The 26,292-nt window shown below is 34.0% G+C and overlaps 1 protein-coding gene across 5 annotated transcripts in view; it reads left to right on the forward strand.

The window, feature by feature from the left end:
• The window catches only part of DPYD (dihydropyrimidine dehydrogenase), a 691,841-nt gene that overhangs the window by 17,043 nt on the left and 648,506 nt on the right, over nucleotides 1-26,292 (forward strand). For 4 of the 5 annotated variants that reach the window (XR_004955308.1, XM_036235253.1, XM_036235255.1 and 1 more), the window contains exon 2: nucleotides 17,798-17,908. The exons of the other annotated variant lie outside the window; for it this stretch is intronic. Coding sequence is in view for 3 of the 4 variants with exons in the window: in XM_036235253.1 (XP_036091146.1) it covers nucleotides 17,798-17,908 (111 nt within the window). In the remaining variant the exon portion in view is untranslated. The remainder of the gene's footprint in view (nucleotides 1-17,797; nucleotides 17,909-26,292) is intronic. 5 annotated transcript variants of the gene reach the window in all.

Genomic DNA, 26,292 nt, shown 5'->3' on the forward strand with positions numbered 1-26,292 from the left:
AGAGGAGTATTTCAATGGCAATGGAAAACTTAATGCTTAAAGAATTATTTTAAATAGGGATCATGTAATCTTTCTTGGTGAAATAAAAGAAATCTAGCTTTATCCAATAAATCTGAAATGCTGAACTTCTGACCTCTCTCCGGTCTTATTGTTTATACATCTTCCGATTCTTGCTTTATTTCTACTTTTATATATGGCTTCCAACCAGATGTAGGTAGGGTCAGAGGCCATGCAAAATAGTGGGTAACTCAAAATATTTGAAACCTTCTTTGTAGTAATATTTTTGTATGAATTTGATGATATAGTGAAGTCAAAAGACCTGGTTCTAATCTTGACAGCTTGTAATCTGGGTTGTCCTTTCACCTTATTATGTTCATCTTTAAGTGGATGTCCCTTATGGCTCTAACACTAAGGCAATGCAATTCAATTCACTACAAGCTTCCTTTATATTATGTACCATACAAAATCTTGAAGATACTGAGATGAGTCATAACCAGCCATTATATTTGATAAGCTCAAAGTCTAGTTACATGGGGAAAATTTTAGACAGTGTGGATTTCAATGAAAATATATAATCTAATAACATATGTAAAAAATTTTATAAATCGAAAGTGTTAAGTACATAATTTCTGTTATAGCGGAAGTAGTGTTACTTGACATTTCTCAGTTGTAAACTGTATTTTTGGTACTAGAGCATCTGTGATTACAGTTAAGGAAAAATCTTAGCTTTTCAGATAAGATATCTGGATTTATTTCAAATCCAATAATTGAAAGGCACTTGAAACATGCTATATTTCACTGTCGACTTTTTTTACCCCATGTGTAATTTCTAAGATGACATGAATATTCAAATGATGTACCAAAAAGAATCAAACTTTTTTCCTAAGTTAGTTCTCTATCTCAATTTTTATTTTCTGTCATTACCATTCCCCTTGTGTCACAAGTTGTTGACATTGGAGGTACATTTATTTTTCTGTCTCTTCACAACCTATATTCATTGACATCAACTCCTGCTAGAACTTTCTTAATTATTTTTCTAAGTTTTGCCTCTTTTTCTTTATTTAAACTAACAATAGGTATTCAGCATGTACCAGAAAGTATTAGATGCTGTGGCTATTAGACAGATTATAGACTTTTCTTTAAGTATGACTTATGTGCCCCAAAGCAAAACTGATTTCGTTATTTACATCGAATATACAGCAATTCTTCTGTTACATTAAAAATAAATATGAAGCTAATATTATTGCTGCCTATGGAGAAAGTACAGCATACTGATTAACAGTGTAGTATCTGAAGCCAGTACATGTGGGTTAGAATCTCTGTCACTTTCTGGGCAAATTACTCAGGCTTCTTGTAATTTTGTTTTCTTGCCTGTAAACTGGCAATAATAATACTAATGGCATCATAAGATTGTTGTGATGATCAACTTAGAAAACACTTAGAAAGATGCTTGGCATACTGGAGTCCCACATTCAACATCAGCTATTAATAAACAGTCATTTGATGCAAGAACATTAGAAAAATGTGTCTAAGTATTTTTTTCAAGAGGCATAAAATTTTGAAAAAAGGAGTTAAACTGACTTCTTGTTTGAAATATGTATTAGACTGAGAACAAATCCTGAAATTAAGTCGGAGAATATTGATAGGGATGGTGTATCTTGGGAGCTCTGAAGAATGTTTTCTCCCACAGCCTTATAGGAGGTGTTTAACACAGCTTGGTTGGGAATGTGGATTCAAGGGAGAGAGTTCTGTGCAGGGGATGATTATGGATAGTTTCCAGAAAACGGTTTATAAGGGAACATTGGGTAAATTTTTATTCACATCATTTTGCCATATCATAAAAAATTCATATCAGTTAAAATGGAGAAACCTATTAGCAGCCGATCAATGAAGATTAAAATGAATCTTTTTTTTTTTTTTTTTTTTTTCTGTGCTGGCACAACATTTTCATTGATCATTTTTTGAAGTGAGTAATATTTGGTTTAGGATTTTTGACATCTTGATGGATTTTAAGAAAAATACTAACTTATGCTGATATGATTTCCCATTTGTCTTTTAAGTACATAAGCCAAATGCTTTCATTTTGACATTTATATACACTCTGGATCTGACTGTTTTTCCTTGCTGATTGGTCTATCAGTGCTTCCCATACCTAGTTGACTACCAGAATTACCTCAGGCACAGTAAAAACCAGATTATGGGGCATAATATAGAAAAGAATAATAAAAGTGAATTAAACAAGACAGTAACTTATTTCTTTCTCATGTAAGGAAATCTAGAGATATGAAGTACAGAACATGCAGTACCTTTTTCTTGTCAATAGGTTTCTATGTTTCCACTCTGATATCCCCCAGCCCACCTCACTATTCAAGTTGGAAGTTTAGAGCTGCCAAAGAAGGAGGGAAGGGGAAAAGGATGGTGCATCTCTCCCTTTAATGACACTGCCCCAAATACCCACGCTTCTAAATATGTCTTCCTGGCTGGTACTTAGTCGAGTATAAAACAGTGGAGAATTCACTCTGTTGCCATTTTGAGAATTTTTCTATGTTTTTTTTTTTTTTCTTTTCCTTTCGTCAAGTTGTTTTATAAAGTTAAGCTGTATAAGAGGGAGTGGGCCTTAAAATATGGTTCTCTTGTCTCTACTTCTGTTTCTGCTCCAGGTAGAGTAATAGGGAATAGATGTACATTTTCTTTCGGAAATCCCCAAGACACTCCAGCTCATTGATTCACTAGAAGTAGTTTCCAAACTCGGAAGTTGTTATATTCATGGTTTCGGTTTATTATAATGAAAGATAGATTAAAGTCAACAAAGAGAAAAGGCACATAGGCGAAAGCCCAAGGGAAATCAGACGTGGCTTCCAGGTATCCTCTTTCAAAAGGGTTATACTGGACATGCTTAATACCCCCAGCGATGATGTGTGATGCGTTGCATGAAGTGTTGCCAACCAGGGAGGCTGAACCAAGTCTTAGCATCTAGGGTTTTTACTGGGTATTAGTCATGTAGGCATGTATTGCTACATGACTGATTTCAGATACCCAAACTTCAGATCAACAGAGAAAAAGATGTTCATCATTAACCACATTGTTAGCTTCAACAGTCTACTCAAACTGGTATAGGATGGCCCAAGGCCTTCAGCATACAAAAACACTCTTGTCAGAGCATTGTCAGCTTGGTTCCAGGAGTAGGTCAAGGACCATTTCTGAAAATAGGCCTTTTTGAGAGAATGTGCAGGATCCGAGCAACTCAGGCCTACTTAATTAACCTTTTCCTGCATAAATTTTTACCTGAAACAATAATACATAAATAGATAGATAAATAGATAAATAGATAAATAAATAAATAAATAAATAAATAAGTGGTTTTCAAGGTAGTGAATATCAGGCAGTAAAAGATAGTTATCCTTGAGAGATGACAGTAAACAAATGAGGAGAGCCCCAATATTTCCCATTTACTCTCTTGAGAGAGTTTACAAGCTTCAGCTCAGGAAATGGGAACCCAAATAAAGCCTGGAGGGCTCCCTCATTTGAAGAAACAGAGCTTAGAGTCTAAGGAGACTAAGAAGCTAGAGTTTGTAAAATGTAATAACAGATAAGAAAGCTTCTCTAAAGAGAATCTGGAGATCTGCAGAGGGTTCCCAGAGAGTCTAACACAGAGTAATAATTAGCATATGAATGTGAGAAAAATGACCCAAAGCTACGTAAAAACAATATAACAGAACTAGGAGAAACAGTACCTGATATTAACACTGGTCTGGGAAGAGTGCCTGCTCCCACCAGCCAGAATGGAAACCTTATGATTCACAGGACAATGGGTACTGAGGAATTTTGTGCTTCAGTAGTTTGAAATAATTAGCCCTAGACCAGTGTTCAAGTACCATCTCACAAATCTTACAAGCAAGACCTGAAAGGATCAAACTACTTCTGCATAAGTCAATTGTTTCTTAGAATAAAACTCAAGAATATTTATAAGAATACAATAACATCCTATACCCAACAAGGTGAAATCTGCAATACATGACATCCAATTAAAAATTGCCAGTCATATTTTAAAAGGAGGAAAATACAACCCATAATGAAGATAAAAATTAGTGAATTGAAACAACTCAAAACTGACACAAATGTTAGAATTAGCAGAGAACATTAAAACACTTATTATAACTATTCTACATGTTCAAAAAAATAGACAGATAGCAAATAAAAGAGCCAACTGAACTTCTAGAAATGGTAATACAATGTCTTAAGAGGAAGGAAGCACTGGGTAGGATTAAGAATATATTAGATATTGCAGAAGAAAACATAGTGAACTTGAGCACGTAGCAATACTAACTATCTAAAATGAAACAGAGAAAAACGAATAGCCACATAACAGCTTCAGTGATCTAATATACATGTAAATGGAGGGTTTGGGTGAAGGGTAGGGAAGACATAGGAAAAATAAAGGTCCAAAAGCTCAATGAAGCCTATGCCGAAGAAATATGAAGAAAACTATAAACAAGGCACATTATAATCAATTTGCTCAAAAGCAGTGATAAAGAAAAAATTCTAAAACAGTCAGAGTTAAAAAAGGTATAGTAGATATAGAAGAACAAAGATAATGTAAAAACAGATATCTTGTTGGAAATAACACAAGAGAGAAGACAACAGAACAACATATTTGAAATACTGGGGCAGTAGAGAAAAGCTCTCGACTTAGAATTTTATATACCCAGTGAAATTAGTGTTCAAAAACTAAGTGAAAACAGACCTTTTTCAGACATAAAAGCCAAAAGAATTTATCAGCAGCAGGCTTGCCTATGAGCAATGTCAAAGGAAGTCATGTCTTTCCGACTAGAAGGAAAAGGATACCAGGTAGAATATGGATTTACATAAAGGAAGATAAAACTACAAAAATGGTGACTACATGGGTAAATATATGATTTTTACTCATTTAAATAGTCATTAAGAGATAATAGCTGTTTAAATAAAAATATATAGTGTGGGTTTATAACATATAAAAATAAAATACAGTTGGGGTACACCTGGAGAACATTGCGCTAAATGAAATAAACCAGCTATGAAAGACTATCTGTTGTGTGATTCTATTTATATGATATGTCTGGAATAGGTGAATTTATAGCAAGAAAACAAATAACCCAATTAAAAATGGACACAGTCCCTAAACAGATATTTCTCAAAAGAAGACTTACAAATGACCAACAGGTATATGAAAAGGTGCTTAACGTCTCTAATCACCAGCAAAAAGCACATATAAACTACCATGAGATATCACCTCACATCTGTTAGAATGGCTTTTATCAAAAAAAGTAAACAATAACATATGCTGGTGAGGATATAGAGAAAAGAGAACCTGTGCACTGTTGGTGGGAATGTAAATTGGTACAGCCATTATGGAAAAGGGTATGAAAGTCACGAAAAAAATTAAAAGATAAAACTATGATCTAGCAATCACACTTCTTGGTATATATCTAAAGGATAGATATTTTTATCTGAAGAGATATTTGCACTCCTTTATTCATTGCAGTGCTATTCACAATAGCCAAGTTATAAAAACAACTCAAGTGTCCGTTGATGGATGAATGGATAATAGATAAATAAAATGTGGTATATACATGCAGTGGAATATTATTCAGCCACACAAAGAAGGAAATTCTGCCATTTGTGACATTATGGATAAACCTGGAGGACATTATACTAAATGAAGTAGGCCAGGCACAGAAAGACAAATATTGTATGATCTCACCTGTATGTTGAATCTAAAAACATCAAATTCATGGAAGCAGAGGTTAGAATGGTGGTGTTCAGGGGCTGGGGAGTGGGGGAAGTGGAGAGATGATGGTCAAAGGGTACAAAGTTTCAATTAAGCAGGGTGAATACGTTCTAGAGATCAAAAATGTACAACGCAGTGACTAGTTAATAATATTATGTTGTGTACTTAACATTTACTAAGAATAGATTTAAATGTTCTCACAAAAATAATAAAACAGTTGACTATGTGATGTGATGGGTATATTAATTAGCTCGATTTTGATAATTATTTTAAGTGTATGTATATAGAAGCATCACATTGTACACTTTAAATATAAACAATTTTTATTTGTCAATTATACCTCCATAAAGCAGGAAAAAATAGACCCATTGAGTCAGAAAGTAGCTTAACGATTGCCTTAAACTGGGTGTTTGGGGGAAATAGGAAGTGACTGCTAATGAGTATGGATTTTTTTTGAGGGGGGAAGATTGATGAAATGTTCTAAAATTGATTATGATAATGATTGTATAACTGTGACTATACTAAAAGCCATTGAATTGTACATTTTAAATGGGTAACTTGTGTGGTAAGTGAATTATATCTCAATAAAGCTATTATTAAAAAATTACTTGAAAAAAGCAGTAAATATGAAAAAAAAAAAGGTAAAATGTACGGCAACAATAGCGCAAAGTAGCACAATGAGAAGTATCGGGCAATGTGTTCGTCATCAGAGACTGACAATAGCATTTGCAGTAGTGATCACAGGGGAAACTGACTTGCAATGAAGACCCAGTGGGTGGCTGAACATTCATCTCTCTTCAGTTGGAAATATGCATGAATTCTTCTGTGAAGGGTTCATGCCCTTTTCCTATTATCAAATAGCATTTTCTTTGATAAATTTGATTGATACAGTTCAATGAGTGTTTGGAATAGGGTTCCTGAATTAGACTGGGAAATCAAATGTTAATATCCAAAGTCCATTCCAACTCTAATAAACTAAATCCTAGAGGCCCAGAGAAGATGCAGAGTTAATTTTATTCACCCCTGGAAGGAAACCAGTTCAGGTCAAGTAGTATTTAATTACAACTGAAGAGTAGTAAGAGACATTATTTCTTTACATCTTATTTTAGGTTTAAATTTAAATGATTCGAAATGAGATATTTATGCCTCTAAGTTGGAATTACTAGATCATGTTTGATAAAGTACTGAGATACCTTGATCTGACTTCATACTGCATATTTTCCAGTAGCTAACACTACTTTTTAAAAGTGAGCATTCTTTGTAGGCTCTTAAACGAAAGGCGGTCATTAAGAATACAAGATATAACTTACTAATTAAGAGAAAAGTGGCTTAAATAGTAATTGTAGACGTGAATTTTATATAATTTAAAATATTTAGTATACAAGATCACATCTTTCTAATAGAACTGAAATAATCTTATTTCAGATAAGGATTTTTCCTCCTTTTAAAAGCTTTTCATGATACCCAACATTCTTTCTCCACATTAGTAAATATTCTTTTAAACATGATTCTTAGTATATTACTCCACTGTAGACTAACCATAATTTAACATTTCTCTTCCTATCAGCTTTTTATTATTATAAATAATAAACTATACTTTTTCCTAAGGGCAATTTCCTAAAGGATCTATTTTTTATTTTAACAATTACAACAGACACATTTGAAAAAATACACATCCTTCAAATATAGCCCTTCCTAGACTCAACATCTGAGCTGTTCATGCTTCACTCTATGATCATACTTAAACTACTGTATTTTCATTTATTTCTGCCTACTTCCTGCAGTGGTCTGCACCTTCTCTTGTTGTAGGAACCATGTTTTTCCTATGTTGGAGATGTCTGTGTTGTATAATAAAATCTAAAGTTTTGACTCTAGGACGTTTTGAGAGTGAATAAGTAATTCATTTGTTTTCTTGATAGAGATCGTTGCTGACATTAAATTACTACAGATTGCAAGTTTTACCTCAAAGTGTTTCACTTCTGCTTCAGTGAGTGAGTTGCATGATAAAAACCATTGAATGAAAGTGAGGAAAACAGTGACCTTCCATTTTGGAGTAGTTAATGATTATATGGCTTAAAATATTTGTAACTGGTGGCGAGTACTCCTTGTCCCCCCCCCCCCCCCGCAATAGAATGAACATCAAGAAGAAAACAGAATTTTGTTTGTTTTGCCAGCATTGAAATCCTTCTACTCCCCAATGGGAGTTTCTTGCTGCTTTTTGAGACTGTTTTGCTAAGGAATTTTTCTCATTAACAATTTATTTTTGCATATTTTCACAAATGAAGTATTATAGTTGATTTTGAACATAGGAGGATATATAAATTATATACTTTTTTTGAGGGTTTTACTGACTCGGTTTGATGGGAAATGGTATATATATATATAAATGGTATACATATATAAATTATTATATATATATAAATTATATATATAAATAAATTATTTGATATCATGTCTGATGTGTCAGATGAATGACAGTGGCAATAGGTTCTCCAAAAGTTCATGGCTACAATCTGAAGAGAGGGAGAGACATTTCTTCTTAATTTTTGGAGGGAATGGTTCTTAGTTAAAATTTAAAGAAAAGTTAACATAAAGTAGCTGCATCCTAGACACAGGTGGTAATGTGATTAGAGGTATAGATGTAAGATTGTATATAGATTCAGAAAACAAGTAGGTGAGAGCGATGGTAGGCTGGAGTGGTAGATGGGAACCAGTTTAAATAGCAAGGTGATACTACTTTTTATTGGTATTATGTCTGTACTGTGAAGCCATTTAAACTGTGTGTGTGTGTGTGTGTGTGTGTGTGTGTGTGTGTGTGTGCGCGCGCATGCGCATTCATTTATATGTGTGTATGGGGGATAAAAAAGAGAAAAAAATACAGACTTGAAATGAATAGTTCAGTTAAGAGAGTACTATTATGTTATGATCCAAGCATACTGCAAGATCTGCAGTAGGTCGGAAAAATAGAAAATGCTGAGGACAGGCCAGATGTGACCAACATAGGCTGGCATTGTGTGAGTTTAAAGAACAAAAGTAATAGTTATAGACTGACCACAATATGAAGTCCAATCTACTGGAGAACTGGTGGTATTATTGACAGAAGTCATGTGGGGTTAAAAAGTTGTGGGAAAAAAGGCGATGCATCGCTTTTTGACGTGAAGAAACAGATAATGATGGAACATGCAAGTAGGTAATTTGGCATTCAATGAAGTGGATGAGATCTCCTGCTTTGCCATATAGATATAAAACTCAGCTGCAGAAAAGTAATCATTGGTAGAGGAGCATGCTGTAGAGGTTCAAGTGGGGAAAGTTAAGTGTAAAATTTTCTTGATTTCAAATAGTTCAGCTCCCCAACTCATCATATATTCCTTGCCTCACTCTTATCCTTCTCAAAAGAAAGAGTATCTTATGATAATCCTTTATATTAATAAAGTAAAAAAAATTCATTTTTTAAAATTATTTTAATTCTTATTTCTCATATAAATCACTTGCTAGCCCATGCATGTTTCCTTTTGGCTGTTAACCATATCAATGAAGGACAACTAGTTAATCATTACTGCATTATAACTTTGTGAACCTGAAAATCATGCTACTTGCTCAATTTAGTTAATTTTTTAAAAATGTAAGCTCAATTAGCACAGATCTTACTTCCTTTTTTTCTGTTTAAGTCTTGTTTTCTAGTTTTTCTATTTCTTGGCCAGTGCTGCTTTATTTTTAGCATGCTGGTGTACACTTAGCCTCTCTTAAACTAAAATGTAAATATAGCTCTTTTGAAAACCAGTGTATCTTATACACAAAAGTTAATAGATTAAAGGTAAATTATAATAGTTACTTTGAGGCCAAACAATTTTTGTAAAGTGAGTTTTGAAATAAACTAACTAATTTTTCTTGAATGAAAAAGTATAAATTTTCAAATATGAATTTTCTTAATTACCCTGGTGAATTTTTCTTGGTAACGTAATAATCCTAATTAATTCTCTCCTTTCAGAATTTATCTTATGTTTTTATGTATAGATTCATATGTTTGCTCAAATCTTGCAAATACAAAGTATTATTTTAACATGGATTTTTATAGTTATGCCTTTTCCAAATATTGATTTTTCCTTTAGCTATATAATGCATGGATGCTTTGCAACATTATACTAAGCAAAACAGCAATTTATAATTAAAGTAGTGAAATTTTACAATAAAATAGCTGTAGTACAGAATCTCATTTCTTTTGATATTATTTTATAAGTATTTGTACATAATATGTATTTTCAGTTCCTGCAATGAAAATATATAAACAGCATATAAATTAGTATGAATATTATTAATGATTTGCTATTTAAATTTTTTAAAGAATAAAGGAAGATATATAGTTAATGGCTATTATTAATTTATTTGTTAATGTGTTTTTTTTAATTTAAACAATATAATATTATATATTTTTTGTTTTTCTGAAGTTTGTTCTTGATAAGTAAATAAATAAAACTGTAGACTTAAAGTGGTACCATTTGCAATCTTAAGGTAAAGCTACCTTTTAAGTTAATGCTCAGTATTAGCATCATTTGCATAGTTCCACAGGGATTAGAACCCTTTCCATGACTGTTATAGAGTGAATGTTTGTATCCCCCTTAAATTTCATGTGTTAAGGTCCCTACACTTAATGTGATAGTATTTGGAGATGGAGCCTTTGGGAAGTAATTAGATGAGGTCATGAGGGAGGGCTGATAATGGGGTAGTGCCTTACAAGAATAGACACAAGAGAGCCCTTTGTGTCTCTCTGCCCTGTGAGGGCACAGTGAGTAGGTGGCTGTCTCAAAGTAGGAAGTGGACTTTCACCGAATAGACTAGCACCTTCATCTTGGAATTCTCAGTCTCCAGAACTGTGAAAAAGAAATGTCTGTTGTTTAAACCATTTAATTTCTGAAATTCTTTCATAGCATCCAGAGCTGACTAATATAATGTCTAATTCCAACCACCTTTGCAATGCTGTGTTCTGTATTAAGAATCGTGATATTGATATCAGATGTATAAGTTATGGTTCCTATGTTTGAGTTCTCAATCTTTTATGAAAGATGATAAAAAATAAGTTTTTTTCCCAATTAGAGAGCACTTAGGTGCCAGGTGTGTGGTGTGTATTCTGTAAGTGAGTATTCTGTAAGTGAAAGAAAGTCACTCGGCCTTGCAAAGCCAAATCACGCTTCAGGTGGCAGACCTTTGCTTGTTGAATAGGAGAGTGACATAGTGAATGTGATATTTTAAGACGCATGAACTATTTTATTTGTGTTAACTATTTGTTCGATAGAAATGAATCAAATTTCCCAGGCAGTGTGACTAGCATTCTCAGGGGTTCATTCATTTCCAGTTGATGAGATTTTTGTTGTTTTATAAATTCATCACTTTTGGTCTTTCCCAGGAAGGGAATGTAATGTGAATTCACCTAAACATGTTGGGACAAAAGGTCATGAATTATATACTATTGTGTGCATTATAAAATTACATCTACATTGCTGTATGTATGTAGTGGATTTTAAAAATCTGTATTTAAATTTTGTGACGCTTTCACACTGCCATATTAATTTGTGAAGAGCATATTGCATTTTTAGGCAGTCTGCCTTTGAAATTACTGCCTTAGGGTGAAGATAAGTTTAGGGACCAATGACTTTCTTTCACCTGGGATACATCTCTATTTTTTATTCTATCTTTTTCATAGTTATGTTTTTACCTGTCGCCTTTATCTGTTATATTCCTGTACTTTAGAAAGATGATTCCCATGTATATATTCAGAATTGGCAAAATAGGAGCCTGAATACATATTGGTTGAATGGAGTCTAAAATCTAGTTTTATCACATACTAATTAATAACATATAATAAGCACTTACTGCATGCATCATTCTTTGTGGTTTTCTGTATCATCTTATTTAATCCTCCAAACAACCCTATGAAGCAGCTCCTATTACTAATCACCATTTTATAGTTGAAGAAGTAGAGCGATCAAGAGTTTAAGTAACCAGAAAAATGGAGGGCTAAGATCTAAGCCCAAATTTAACCTCAAACACGGTGCAAAGTGAAAAGTACTTAGAGTAAATACTTAATAAAATGAGAGTTGTAAGAATTAGGGCTGTCAGAGACTCTTTCTTTATTAGTTATTTATCAGCTGCAATGAGTAGGCATTGCACATGAAGGAAAAACTGATCTTTGTATAAAGCTAGTAAATGAAAAAAGTGGAAGATAAATTACTTGGAAAGGTGGTCCACGCTAAAGGAAAAGAAGCCTGACCAGGGCAAAGAATGGGAGAGCATTTTAAAAATTATGAAAATGTGAAAGACCTTGACTAGGACTAATTATCATGGATTTCTAAGGTTTTAGACCTTGAGATTGTTTGTGGGCATAGCGTACAAAATTATTCCCTTTTCTCTTAACCCGGTGGGAGACTGGCCATATCAGTCCGAGTTTATCCAGGAACCAAAGGTGCCTTGGTAAATTCCTAAAATACTTCTTTAAATTTACCCTATACTGTGACTTCTGACAGACGTGGCAAAGGATGAGATAATTGCTTGAGACTGATAAGCAAGTAAGTACTGAAATGTTCAGTTCTCCATCAATCAACATTTGTTAGAATGTTGTCGGAATGAAGCAACAGATACTGATCAAAAGTATTAATCAAAAGGTATTTCTGTTTTCCTGTTAGCTGAGAATATTTATTGAGGTGAAAAATGGCAGCATGGTATAATGTTTTATCGAAATCAAGGTATTTATGCCCAATTATCAAGACATGAGAAATGCATGTTTTTTATTTTATTTTTTTACCTGATGCACTAGATAGTAGGAGACGACTTATGGTGGACTTAGCATAAGCCATCGAAGACAAAATTTAGGGATAATTTAAATAAGACAAAATATAATTCATGAAGTTTAGCCTGTAAATCTAAAATGTCAGTGTGTGTGCATCATTTTAATGAAATTATAGAAAGTAATGACCAGTACTGAAGAGGAAACATTTGTTTATAATTTAAAATGCAAAGAGTGAAGGATGCTTAAAGGCTCATTATGTTTGGATAATCAATATTATGATATAAAACAAAGCCATATTTTTAGAAAGAGGACATGTTGTCTGAGTGGCTCTCAAATAGTACTGCAGTTCCAATATTTTCAGGCTATGACTTAATGATTTTATTTGAGAAGTAAGGACCTGTGGTTGTAGTCAATATGGGCTCCTTTTTGTGCTCTCTCTGTTAGTATGGAAATGTACCTCTCAGATGCAGAATTCTAGTTTGTATATTGCAACATTCTAACCACTTCCCAGAATAGTGTTGACAGACAACACAGTGACAACACATAACCCTGATTTGCTCTCTTGCGTAAGCATCTTATATTCTATCATTTCCTAAACTAAGTAAAATCAGTGAAGCAAAATGTTATCAAATTCTGTTATTCTGCCTCTAGAATCATCAGTACATTTTTAATGTGTTACTGAAAGTGATTGGGAAAGGTTAAGGCCAAATTCTTTGCATGGGAGAAAATCTCCCTCTGTAAGAAAAATATCTTATATTTGAAAGGGTTAACGGGCCTCTTTAAGTGCTCAATTTATCCAGAGAGGGGAACCCGTGACCTTGTTAGGAACTGGCTTTGGTTATTTCTTAGGAAGAATGCAATTTAGAACTCTCCTGTATTATTCTGCCAGCTCCTTAGTTATTGATGATATTGACATTTAGTTTTAAAAAGTCTTGCTTTTGAAATTGTTTTTAACAGCTCTCAAACACTCATGTCCTGTATTTTTATTTTATACACTTTTCATTTGGGATATTATTAAGTCAAATCCTTGGTAACCATTCTCCACAATTCAATTTATTTTTACCCAAGATGCATTAAATTCAAGTCACTGCCTTTTTGCAAAAGGTTAACCCAATATTTTATGTTATGTTATACTTTCTACTTATGCTATGTAAAGGAAAAGTTACTGTGATAAGCAGCCAATAAATTGCATTCAGAGTGCTTATTCTCAGAAGTTACATTACTCTGCTGACATAGATAAACATAATCATTTATCACAATATGGATTATGGGAGTAAAAACGGAAATAAATGCAGCTGTCTTTCTTGCATGTTACACAGATTTTTTTTATTGTTCGTTTGTTTTCACTTTAAATGTTGGGCACAATAACTACCTTTAAAAAATGTCATCTTTTTATTGGTTTGGATTAATGTAAGATTAGTAATGGTTCAAGTTTAAATTACTAGACAAAAAACCCCACTGCCTTTATTTTATAATAAGAAAACATTTTAATTTTTTTGTATAAAAATGACTATAATTATATTTTTAGTGTTGGCTCCTATAAATAGGTTGCATTGGCATTGTTTTATAAGGGATAAACCGTTTAAAACTTATGACTCAATTGGATGTTTGCTGTCCAGAAAATATGGACATGTAAATAGATAGACTGAAAAATATTATGTCCATTATATATAAGAATTACTAAAAATAATCATCATTTCTATTGGGCCAATAAATTAAGTCCCAAAGATATTTATTAGAGTAAATAGAGAATATAATGAAATCCACCGAATGTAGAATTTAGTCATTTTTTTTTTTTTTTTTGGTAACAGCTATATTGAGATATAATTCACATACCATACAATTCACCTATATGAAGTGTAGAATTCAGAGGCTTTTAATATATTCACAGTTGTGCTACCATCACCACAATCTTATCACCCCAAAAAGAAACCATATACCTTTTAGCAGGGACTCATTTTTCTCTAATTCCCCAGCTCCTGGCAACCACAATCTACTTTCTGTTTCTATAAATTTGCCTATTCTGGACAGTTTATATAAATGGAATTATACAATATGTGGTATTTTATAACTGGCTTCTCTCAGCATAAGGTTTATTATGCTTATGTTGTATGTGAATTTCCCAAATTTCTTTCTGTTATTAATATTTAATTCCATTCCACTGTGGTTGGAGAATGACTTTGTATGATTTTAAGTTTTTCAAATTCCTTGAGGCTTGTTTTATGGCCTAGCATATGGTCTTAGAGAATGCTCTAGGCAGACTTGAAAAGAATATGTATTCTGCTGCTGTTTAGTGGAGTGTTCTATAGATATTTATTAGGTCTAAATGATTTAGAGTGTTGTTTAAGTCTATTTCTTTTTTGTTATTTTGCCTTGAGCATAGGATTCTTGGTTGACAGTTTTTTTTTTTTTTAGTACTTTAAAAATCTCATCTCACTACCTCATGACATCTATTGTTCCAGATGTGAAGGATGTGAAGTCAACTGTTAAACTTAGAGTTCTCTTGTACACCATGAGGGATTTTTTCTCTTGCTGCTTCCAGGACTTTCTTTTTGGTGTTGACTTTCAGGATTTTTACTACCATGTTTATGCGAGGACTCCGTTGAGATTTCGGATGTATAGTTTAAGTGTTTTTTTTTTTTTTTTCTTTCTCTCTCTCTCTTTTAAATCAACTTAGTTTTCAGTCATTGCTTCTCGTATTTATTTCCCCTCCTTTCTTTCCTCTCTTTGTACTCCCATTACAATGTTTTGATTTACTTAATAGTGTACCGCATATTTTTAAGTGTCAATCTTTTTATTCTTTTTTCTCTCTTTCTTCATCAGATTGCATAATCTCTCTTGATCTATATTTGCTTGTTGATCTTTTACCAGTTCAAATCTACTATTGACTCCCTCAACCAAGTTTTTTAAAATTTAATTGTTGTGCAGTTTTCAGCTCTGGAATGTCAATTTGGTTTTTTTCCTATAAGGTTTTCTCTATATGGATATTCTGTATTTGTTGAGACATTGTCATCATACCTTCCTTCTACTGCCTGCTTTAAAGTTTTTGATAAATTTGACACCTGGGCCCTTTGAAAGACAGTTTCTGTTGTCTACTTTTTCCCCTTATATTGATCACACAATCCTATTTTTTGGAATGTCTTATTGTTTTTTAATTAAAAACTGAACAGTTTAGGTAACAAATTTTAGCAATTCTGGATACTAGTACCTCCTCCCCTCACCCCAAATGGAGGCTTGTTATTGCTTGCTTATTTGTCTGGTGACTTGATGGATTATTTCAGGGAAGTTTATTTCCCTCACGGTGTGAACCTCTATTGGCACTCACATAGGGTGAAGACTTGGGCATGTGTATGATAACTGTGATGACAGTGGTTTTAACAGGGCTCTCTATATACCTTTTCCCCTGATTGCTCTGTTAAACTATCTACTTGTGTTGGTACCACACCCAGCTATTAGTCTCCATTGACTTCTGGTTGATTGTTTTAAAATTTTTGACAATGCCTTGGGGTACAAACTGCCCTATAATGAGATTCAGTTAAATTTGGGTTTCTTTGTAGGGGCAGTTTTTGAGATGAATCTTTGAGATTTCATGTGATCTCTGGGGAGCTGTTCTTAGCTATTTCTTTCCCTGATTCTCTCTGGTAAACTATCTGCCTTACGATTTAGTTTGTTGCTGTCTTGGAGTTGCCAGCTTCCTCTTAGTTGTTTGCCATCAAAATCTTTAATGTTTTTTGAGAGTGCCCTTAGGCTTGAACTTCTTCACATACTAAGTCAAATAAAGTCAGTTACTGTTGGGAGAGCTGTCTGTTCTTATGGCCTTCCTCTTCCTCTTGGAAAAATCTCTGAGCCACAGCCCCAGAGCTAGGGATGGTGACAGTGGCCTGCTTCTCTCAGAGTGACTCTCTTGCTTTATGAGCACAGCACTGGTGTAGGCAGTAGCCTCTGCTTTTGGTTTGCTTTTCCTAGTGTGCTAACTCCAGACTGAGTAAGCTGAGCTGAGGGTGATCAGGACCCCTGAGTTGTTGGCATGCTGCTCCCGAGGTAGAGCTTCTTCCTTGTTAGTGGGAACTGGTCCAAGCAAGGAAGCTCCTGACTTCTCAGTTGCACATTCTTGGAGTTTAGCTGCAGTGTAGTGGGTAGCCGTGTGGTGGGGGAGGGGTGCAGTAGAGGAGAAAGAGGTGAGAAATACTGATGGCCTACTCCTCCCTGGGAGAAACTACAACCTTAACTGGAAGCTGGGGGTAGAGGGGTCCCTGTGTTTTGGCTGACTCACCTGAGAGGGAATTTCTGTCATCCTAAACCGGGAATGTGGAGGGTGAAAACAACTTGTACTTCAAATACCATAGGCCCGCACCATTTTTACCAGATTTTAATAGATTTTTCTTCAATAAATGTTTCTTCATTTGCTGTTTGACATTAAAGCAATTTCTGGAGACTTTAAAGGTTTCTTACTTTTATTAATTTTTATCAGTTATGTTTGTTTTGCTGGGGAGTTGATCTACAGAGGTCCACATATCACCCTTCTGGAAGTGATCCCTAATGGTTATGTTTTAAAGGCTTGCTGAAGACAGGGCTTTGAAATCAATTCTTTATTGAGTCACTCAGATGCCATATAATATTATTTACATATATAGTTTAAATGGCTTCTATTCTACTTTATACATCACACAGTCATAGTAAAACATAAATTTTATCTTTGAATGTATTTGAATATAAGCCCAACTCAGAAAAACTAAGTTCTAATTTGGTCCCTTTGCATATTAATTGTGAGATCTCCAGCAGGTTACTTAATTACCCTGAATTTATTTGATTCATCCAAAAATTTTGAGATGATAGTAGTTGATGTAAATTAAATTAGATAGTGCATGTGAAAGCAATTTATAAACTCTGAAAACCTAAAAGTGGGGAATATTGTTATACTATTTTAAATCAAATCTAAAATAAGGTGCCTCTTTTTCTGATGTTCTCACCTAAAAATACTAAGTATAAAATTTATATTAAGAGCCATTTGTTATGATTTTCAGATCCTTCATATTATCATTAATAAATACTCTTATAAAATCAGCTAGGATATCACCTAATACATGATGACTTGAGATAAGTTTGTTGTGGTATTATGATAGTATAAGGGGAAAACAACATTTTTAATATACATCTTTAGTATATTTTAGTAAATGTCAAAATAAAAAGTTGAATTTTTAATATTGATATATTTACATATGTTTATACATTATTTATACTGTCTTCAGAGTATCCTGGCTTTAAATCCTCGAATACAAACTCATGCAACTCTGCGTTCCACTTCGGCTAAAAAATTAGACAAGAAGCATTGGAAAAGAAATCCTGATAAGAACTGCTTTGTAAGTACCACTGATACATGATTTCACACTGAGAATTATTTTACAGTATCTACGTATTGTAAGACAAAATTGTACATATACTTAGAAATACAATTAAATATGTATAAAGTACAGCTGATTTTTCTATTTTAAATATTTTGTATTAGAATAATCTCAAAAGTGTGCTAAATTTTACTTCTTAAAAAGCCTGTTGAAATGGTTAAAAATCAAATAAATTTACTTTGGTGCCAAAATTTCTTTTCTTAAATATTTATAAAATTTATCTTAAAATTGTTTTGCATGATGCTATAGTAAGGAAAAGTTTCCATATCGCAGATGTAATTCAACTGAAGAAAGGTGAACTGGTATATACAAACTGTTGTAAAGTATGCTTTTGGAGAACATATGACATGAAATGTTCAATATGGACATGTAATAATCCATGTTTGGTGCAGGAGCAAAAATTTCTGAGATTATTCATTGCTAGAAAATGAATTAATTGCACCTATTAAGTGATTACATGGCTGGAATTATAAAACCATAAATGAGGATTAAGTACAATCTCCAAGGTAATATTTAAAATGCTGTCTTAGGGGTTCTAAATCTTTAAATTTATAAAGCGATTTCCTTTTACCTGATTTCCTAAAATTAATTTCCTCAACATTAATTTTCTCAAGTTAATTAGTCAGACAGTTAATAGTATTAGCTTATTTAACATTAGCTCTTTTGGTACTTTGCATGTACTAATATAATGATTTCAGTTTAATTTTGACAGTACTCATTACACGTATGTTAGTTTGCTGGGGCTGTCATGACAAAGTACCATGGACTGGTTGGTAAAAGAACAGAAATTTGTTTTCTGAATGTTCTAGAGGCTGAGAATCTGGGATCAAGGTGTCAGCAGGTTGGTTTCTTTAGAGGCCTCTCTCTTGTCTTATAGATGGCTGTCTTTTCTTGTGTCTCTACATGGTCTTCCCTCTGTACATGCCTGTCGAAATTTCCCCTTATAATGACACCAGTCGTACTAGATTAGAACCCACCCTAATGACCTTATTTTAATTATCACTTTAAAGACAATCTCCAAATACAGGTACATTCTTCAACATATGAATATAGGAGGCTACAGTTTGGCTCATAACAATGCCTTTAAATTATCAAAAACATACCCAGTAATTCATCTTCTAGTACACTATCTTAAGAAAAGAATGACAAATGTAGATAAAGAATTAAGTAGAAAGAGGATTGTCCCAATATTCTGCATTCGATATAGAAACATGAAGGGGAAAACCCACTACATTCTAACCACTGGGTAATGGTTAAGCATATTAGGACAAATCCATTTAGTGGTAAATTTTGCAACCATTAAAATTATTTGTGAGATAAATTAACAATCTGGAAAAATATTCACAATCTATGTTACATGAAAAAGCACTAAAAATCACCGTATTTAATGATTATTCTGTGTATTTGCATGTCTAATGGGCATCTCAAACTTAATATGTTGAAAATCCAAAATATGATCTTACCTTCAAAACCTATTCTTCCTGAAGTCATCACCATCTATCTATTCTATCACTGGAAGCAAAATATCAGAATTCCCAATTTTGTTATTTCTCTCACCTTCCATACCTAATTAATTAGAAGATCCTTTTGGCTATGCCTTCAGATATATACAGAATCTGATTCTCTCTCACCATTTTCAACCATGCCAATCTTTCTGAGCTACTACCATTATCACTCACCTGGATTATTTTAATAGCCTTGAAATGGTTTTTATGCTTATGCCCTTTCCTATTAGAGTCTCTTCTTATTAATACATCTGAAGAATCCTTTAAAAATTCCTCTGCTTGGAATCTTACAGTGATTTTCCAGTTTACTCAGAGTTTGTACAATTTGTTTTGTACAATTGTCACCACAGCAAGGCCTTCTCCAGCCACCCTGTTTAAAACTGTAACCAGCACCCCCCTAGGTAACTCTACTTAGACTTCTCTGCTTAATTTTTTTTTATAGCACTTATAACTGGTAAACTCTATTTTTCACTCACTAATTGGTTTATTATCTGTCTTTTCTCACTAGAATATAGTCTAGAAGAACAGGGATTTTTGTGTTTTGTCCATTATATGTTTTGTTTCGTTAGCTGTGTTCCCAGCTTCTAGAACAGTTAGTGCTCACTAAATATCTATTGAATGAATACATGAATAAATATCACTCTTCTTTTATGTATTTTTTACATACTAGACATAAGCATTGCATATTTTCTTGTAGAATGCTACAGTTTCCAGAGTACCTTTACATATTGTTTTTGATTTTTACTGTGATGCAAATGAACAACTCCAATTTGTTTCCTTGGTTTATTGATGAGGAAGACTATGCTGAAAATCTTAAATAATTTACTTAAGCTTGTTAAAATTATTTAATGTCATGGACAGGTCTAGGAATCTGGTCATCTGACTCTAGTGTGTCCTTTCCAGTATATCCCCTGGCCTCCTTAGAAAAGTCAAATAAGATCTGAGAAAATAGATACATCAAAGTTAGGGAAACGGGATTGCAATGGTTGTCACATTTATGACTATTAATCTTACATCATTTCTGAAGACACCAAAAATGTACATTTTCAGCCAAGTCTCTCATCACTAGATATAAAAGTTTTATTTATTTATTTTTTATTGATTTGATTTTCTAACTCTTTTACTTTGGCTTTACAATATTCTGTTTTGATTTGATTCAGAAAATCTCTGACTTGTTATCCTCTACTTATGGGTTGAGTTTCTTTGGAGTCTCGGAGAAGTTTTTTATGAGCTGTTATATAATTCTTTCTCCTTGTCTGCCTTTCTTCCTTCTTTCTACCTTGGTCTTTGAAGCAACCATGTTTCAGGCACTGTGCTGAATACTACCCAAAAGTGAATAAAATCTGCAAAATAAGTAGTCTAAAATTGTCTATTAAAGTAGATACAAATTTGGTTTTAATAACTAAATTAGAAAATAGGCATCTTCTTAGAAAATAAGCATCTTTTTGACCTGTGAAAGTGCCCCTAAGAATGGCAATTCTGAAATTTGTTAGTTAGGAATTTCTTCCCTTGGCAGTTTAGTTCCATTCTAGTACTAATTGGAAATTCTGAATTCAGTAGGGGATTTAACCTGGCAAATGTGTTTATACTGGTTAACGAAGCATGAAACAGTTATTTCCAGTATTTTTTAAGCAGGTGTTTCCATAACTGCTGTTTATTTTTGCCATTTTTGAAAATGTTGAACCGTCCTAATTACATAAATATTTTGTACTCATTTTCCATTAGCAATTTTTTAAGACCTGAAAATGTTACAAATCAGAAAATATCCTGGGTGAAAATAATAAAGAAGGCATTAAAGACAGCCAATTATTAGATATGTTTTTAAGAACTTAAGCTAATTTGTTCTAAACGTATAGCACATAATAGGTGCTCAGAGTAAAAAAAAAAATTAGAATAGGAATTAACCATAATTATAGTAAGAATTTGCTAACTGTAGTTTATATCTAAGTCTTTTTGTCAAGTATGTTATTTATAACTCAGAACCACCCTATGAAGTAGGTGCTGTCTTCTATCTCCATTTATAGATGATGAAACTGAGGTAAAGGACAGTTTAAGAAAATTGTGCAAAGTTTCACAACCAAATGGTGGATATAGAGGTTGAACCCATGCAATCTGACATCAGAGTTTTTTAAGTAGAGCTTTTTGAATTAGTACATAAAAATAAATCACTGACTTTTTTCCTTCTAGACAATAATAATGACTAAGTAACATATAGATTTCAGTAAATCTTTTTTTTTTCTCCTGTTTGAGTTTCAGGATCTCAGCCACTAGTTTGTTTCTGCATTTATTGCCTATTTACAATGGACCAGGCACTAGGCCACTTTTCAAACTGGAATAGGCCTTGCCATGTTCTCACACTCTTTTGAAGAAGACAGAAATATCGGTAAATGGTAATCGTACTCTTTCAAAGAAGAACCAGGAAGGAGTTTTAATTATCAACATGATTCAATCAGATTTACCTTCAGCTGAATCAGTTTATCTTCCAGTATGCAAGATGGATTTAAAGAGGAAGGTGGGAGGCAAGGACTCTAGGACTGATGTAGAAGTGGTATGTAGGACAGATAATAATCTTGAATATGTTTAGGATGTGTCTTAGTCTGTTTGGGATGCTGTAACAAAAAAATCATAGAGTGGGTGGCTTAAGCAACAAACATTTATTTCTCTCAGTTCCGGGGAAATCCAAGAGCAAGACACCATTTCTGGTTCATAGATGTTTGTCTTCTTGTTGTGTCCCCATGTGGCAGAAAGGGCAAGAGAGCTCTCCAAGGTCTTTCCTATAAAAGTACTAATCCCATTCATGATGACTCCATCCTCATGACCTAATCATCTCTCAAAGGCCCCACCTCCAAATACCATCTCATGGGGAAAGTAGGATTTCAACATATGAAGTTTGGGGGTACGTGAACATTCAGTTCATAGCAGGAGGTAAAATAAATATGACTTGTGAATTGACTTCATGTGTGCATTTAGTTGTTTATAGGAAAATTGAGAGAAATAGTGAATTCAGTTTGGGATCTTATGAGTTTCTTGTGCCTGTGGAACATCCTGTTTAGTTATGAAAGTTATAGCTCGGTAAAGGTGTCAAGAGTGGAGGTGAAGAGTTTCGAATCATCTGAATATATGTAGGTAATTAAAAGCCTATGGGTTCAGTGTCTAGGAGGACGGTTCAGGTGAGAAGAGTGGAGGTTAGGCCTTTGGGACCTTTGGACAAGATTAGGGAGAGTTGAGTGAGGCACTGGCCTCAGTGCAGAATATAAGGGGACACCAAAAGACTCAGTAATCGAGATAGATAGTATAAAAATATATAAAACACATACATAAGAGCACACTTCCTTCATTTTTCTGCAGGCTACAAGGTGATTCAGCCTGGCACTGAACACTTATTTGGGAAGGGTAGCAGAAGTGAGAATTTAGCTGAGAAGCACTACGAGGGGTGAGATGAGATTCGCATGAGCATAGTGGGGGAGTTCCTACAAGGAAGGAGAGCTTAATGTGCTTTTCCTCTTACACGAGATTTTCAAATGTGGTTGTTTTTATACTTTGGAAATTATCCTTATAGTTGGCCTTGTCTGCTGGGTCCATTTTTTTCTTCTCAAGTTTATGAAACTGTTAAGTGGTAAAATTCACATAGTTAATAAAATTATCAATTAATTAATCTCATTCAGAAAGGGAAGGTGGAGCCATTCTTGCTTGGAACCCAGCTACTCGTTTCTGTTAAACTTGACCGAATGCAAGTCCCAATACTGGTACATGTTACATTCACTGTATGGATTCCTATTTTTAAACTCCAAAGTGGAATGAACTTTTGACCAGATTCACAGTGAGAAAGCAATTCCTATTCTACCTTTTTCTCTTCTTACACCACATTCTAAAACAACTTCTCAAGCTCAAACTTGCTTTCCTGATTGTTGACAATAGTTTTCTTCCAAAAGTAGACTCGGCATCTGAAGGAGTTTCCGAAATATAAAAAAAAAACCCAAATCAACATTCTTTGTAATTTAATACCTTCTTCAATAGGTGAAAAGTACAGTGTATAGAGAATACAAATATCAGACTAGAAACTCAAACACGCAAGAAATATAACCTCTTTTGTTTTCCTATAACTGAACTTAATTTCTATTTTGAATTTCTCTAAGAGTGGAAGCTTAGTCAGTGTCACTTTTAGGATTCTTTCTTCTCCGTTGCCCTCACTCACCTGTGCACCTTATTTCTCTGGGTTAACATCTGAGCCCCTAGGGACTTGGTGGCAGGTGTGATAGGCGAGGTGAGCCCTGCCAATGCTTCATGACATCTCTCCACTAATGACTATCGTGAGCAGCATGGAGTCACCTTCATTCCCATTCACCAAGTCTCTTCCTGTCCACCACCTCTCTACTGCTGCAAATCCAGTCTTGAATACATGACCATCATTCTAATGTTCCCCTAACATTGGGTTCAGAAGATTATGGTCTAGGCACCTCCTTAAGGCTTTTTCTGGTTGATGAGTAACAGGTTCTCCATCTTATGAGTTCCATGTACCTGGCTAGTATTTGCTGTTTCCTGTTTCTGACTGGGCACTACCAATATTTCTGGGCCATTGCCTTCCTTTTGGATCCTTGTCTTGACTTTCCATTCTTAAAATTTTCATATAGTCTAGATGGAAATTTAGGACTGAAGAAGAAACATTACTTTTAACTCATCACACATTTCTTTCTAAATCTACTGTCACTCACTGAAATTTTTTCAGTTTCCTTGAAAACTTGACTTCTGAAATCCCAAATCCAATAGAAACTTTTTTCATTTCTCTGCTTTCAGCAGTTATATCTTTTCCTCCAAGAAATGAAAATCAGTGATCTCTCTTCCTAATATGTCAGTTTCTAAGAGAAAGGAGGAGGGATTATAGCAAAAGTACCCCTACCCCATAAAGTGATTTTTAATTTAAATTTAACATAATTTTAAATTTAAATTTAACATTAAATTTAACATAATTAATAATTATTTCAGTTCTCCATCCTGCAGATTCTCAAATGAGGTCTGGTGGAGGTGGGAAGAGAGTGCAGAGCAAGCTTCTTTTTTTGGGTGGGAGACGCTATAGAAAAAAGATGTGAGAATAAGAAGGCCATCAAAACCCCATGTTGGGGGACTAAGATGGTACTCGCAGGATCCTGAAGTGAGTGTCTCCTTAACTGTTGTTCCACAGGCACCTCACTTACCTCACTTACTCCTGGCCCTGACAACCAGCCAAATGTCTTCTGCCATCCTGTATGTACTAGCCAGCCTTTGGACCCAGGAATGTCCCCAACAGTGTTTAAACTGGGGTAGCAACTGCCAAACTGCAGTACGGACTCAGACGGCTTTGGATGGCACAGGTGGCCCCAGAACTGGGTAAGGGAGTGGGCTTCCTTGGTCATTACATCAACTGCTTAGCAATGTTTCCACACATTGTGCATTCCTGGAATTTTTGAAATCATTCTATTGAACCCTCAGTTAACGTCGTCACTAGGATTTTGGAAACCAACTTTAAGCCAAATGACATATATGGAAACCAATTTTACCTGCGGCCAATTGATATAAACAAGAGTTAAGTTCCTATGGCATATTTCAGGTCACAAAAATGTCACCAAACTCCTAAATGAACACCCAAGGCACTTCTAATATTAAATATGGAAATTAATGTGAGCTCATACATTTAAGAAAGATAAGTACAAACAAGATGCTGATTTTGCAACCCACTTATTCCAGTTCAGGGTTGCAGTGGCTGGAGCCTCTCCCAGCAGCTGAGGGTGCCAGGTGGGACCCTAACCTGGACAGAATGCCCTTCTATTGTAGGGCATGCACACACACCCAGAACTCACTCAGTCTGGGACAGTTTAGACATGCCAGCTTACCTCATGGGCACGTCTCTGGGATATGGGAGAAAACTGGAGTACCCAGATAAAACCCACACAGACCTGGGGGGAACATGTAAACCCCATAAAGACTGTGGCGGTGGCTGGGAATCTTTTTTTCTTTTTCTTATTTATGTTATAAGGAAACGATGTTGAACAAAACGTTATTTGAGGACCTGCTATAATATAGCTTTACCATTTATATTTTAAGAACAAAGAGATTAAGAAGTATAAATTGGCAGTTATAAAATAGTCATAGGGATGTAAAGTACAGCATAGGAAATACAGTCAATAATATTGTAATAACTATGTGTAGTGCCAGGTGGGTACTAGACTAATCAGTCTAGTAAATTATTTAAATGTCTAACCATTATGTTGTACACCTGAAACTAATATAAAATAATGCTGAATGTCAACTGTAATTGAATAAAATAAAAAAAGAGAACATAAAAAAACAATTATCCTATTGCATTTGTTGAGAACATTGTAATAAATTAGAAAATAAGTTTTAAAATAAGTATATTTGAAATGAGCTTTATTGGACAATTTTTTCCATACTTTTCACAAATGTTAGAAGTTATCTCTAGATAAATTTAGTAATTAATTTTATGTATGCATGTTAGGATAGACATTAACTAGAAGAAACTATTTAACCCTTTAAAGAAAATGCAAGTTTAAAAGTTCAACAGAGGGAACAATTTACAGAGGTAAAAATATACTGTGAAATGTGACTACCTAAAAGTCCTCTTGTCAGAGTATAAATCTTTAAGTAGAACAGGGATTCTGTATATAAAATTTTTCCATGTGGTCATTTAGACATATGTATACTTTCTTATTTTGTTATTGGGATGAGGTCTTCTGTTGTATTAATGTTGACACATAACTAGTAGTTATTTTTAAATAGTGGCATACTACTTGTGGGAAGGCACTTTTGGTACAAGTCTTAAAGTTTAGTTATGGATTTCAGAAG

This window comes from Rousettus aegyptiacus, unplaced genomic scaffold, assembly GCF_014176215.1.
Source record: "Rousettus aegyptiacus isolate mRouAeg1 unplaced genomic scaffold, mRouAeg1.p scaffold_m13_p_17, whole genome shotgun sequence".
Taxonomy (NCBI): Eukaryota; Metazoa; Chordata; class Mammalia; order Chiroptera; family Pteropodidae; genus Rousettus; species Rousettus aegyptiacus.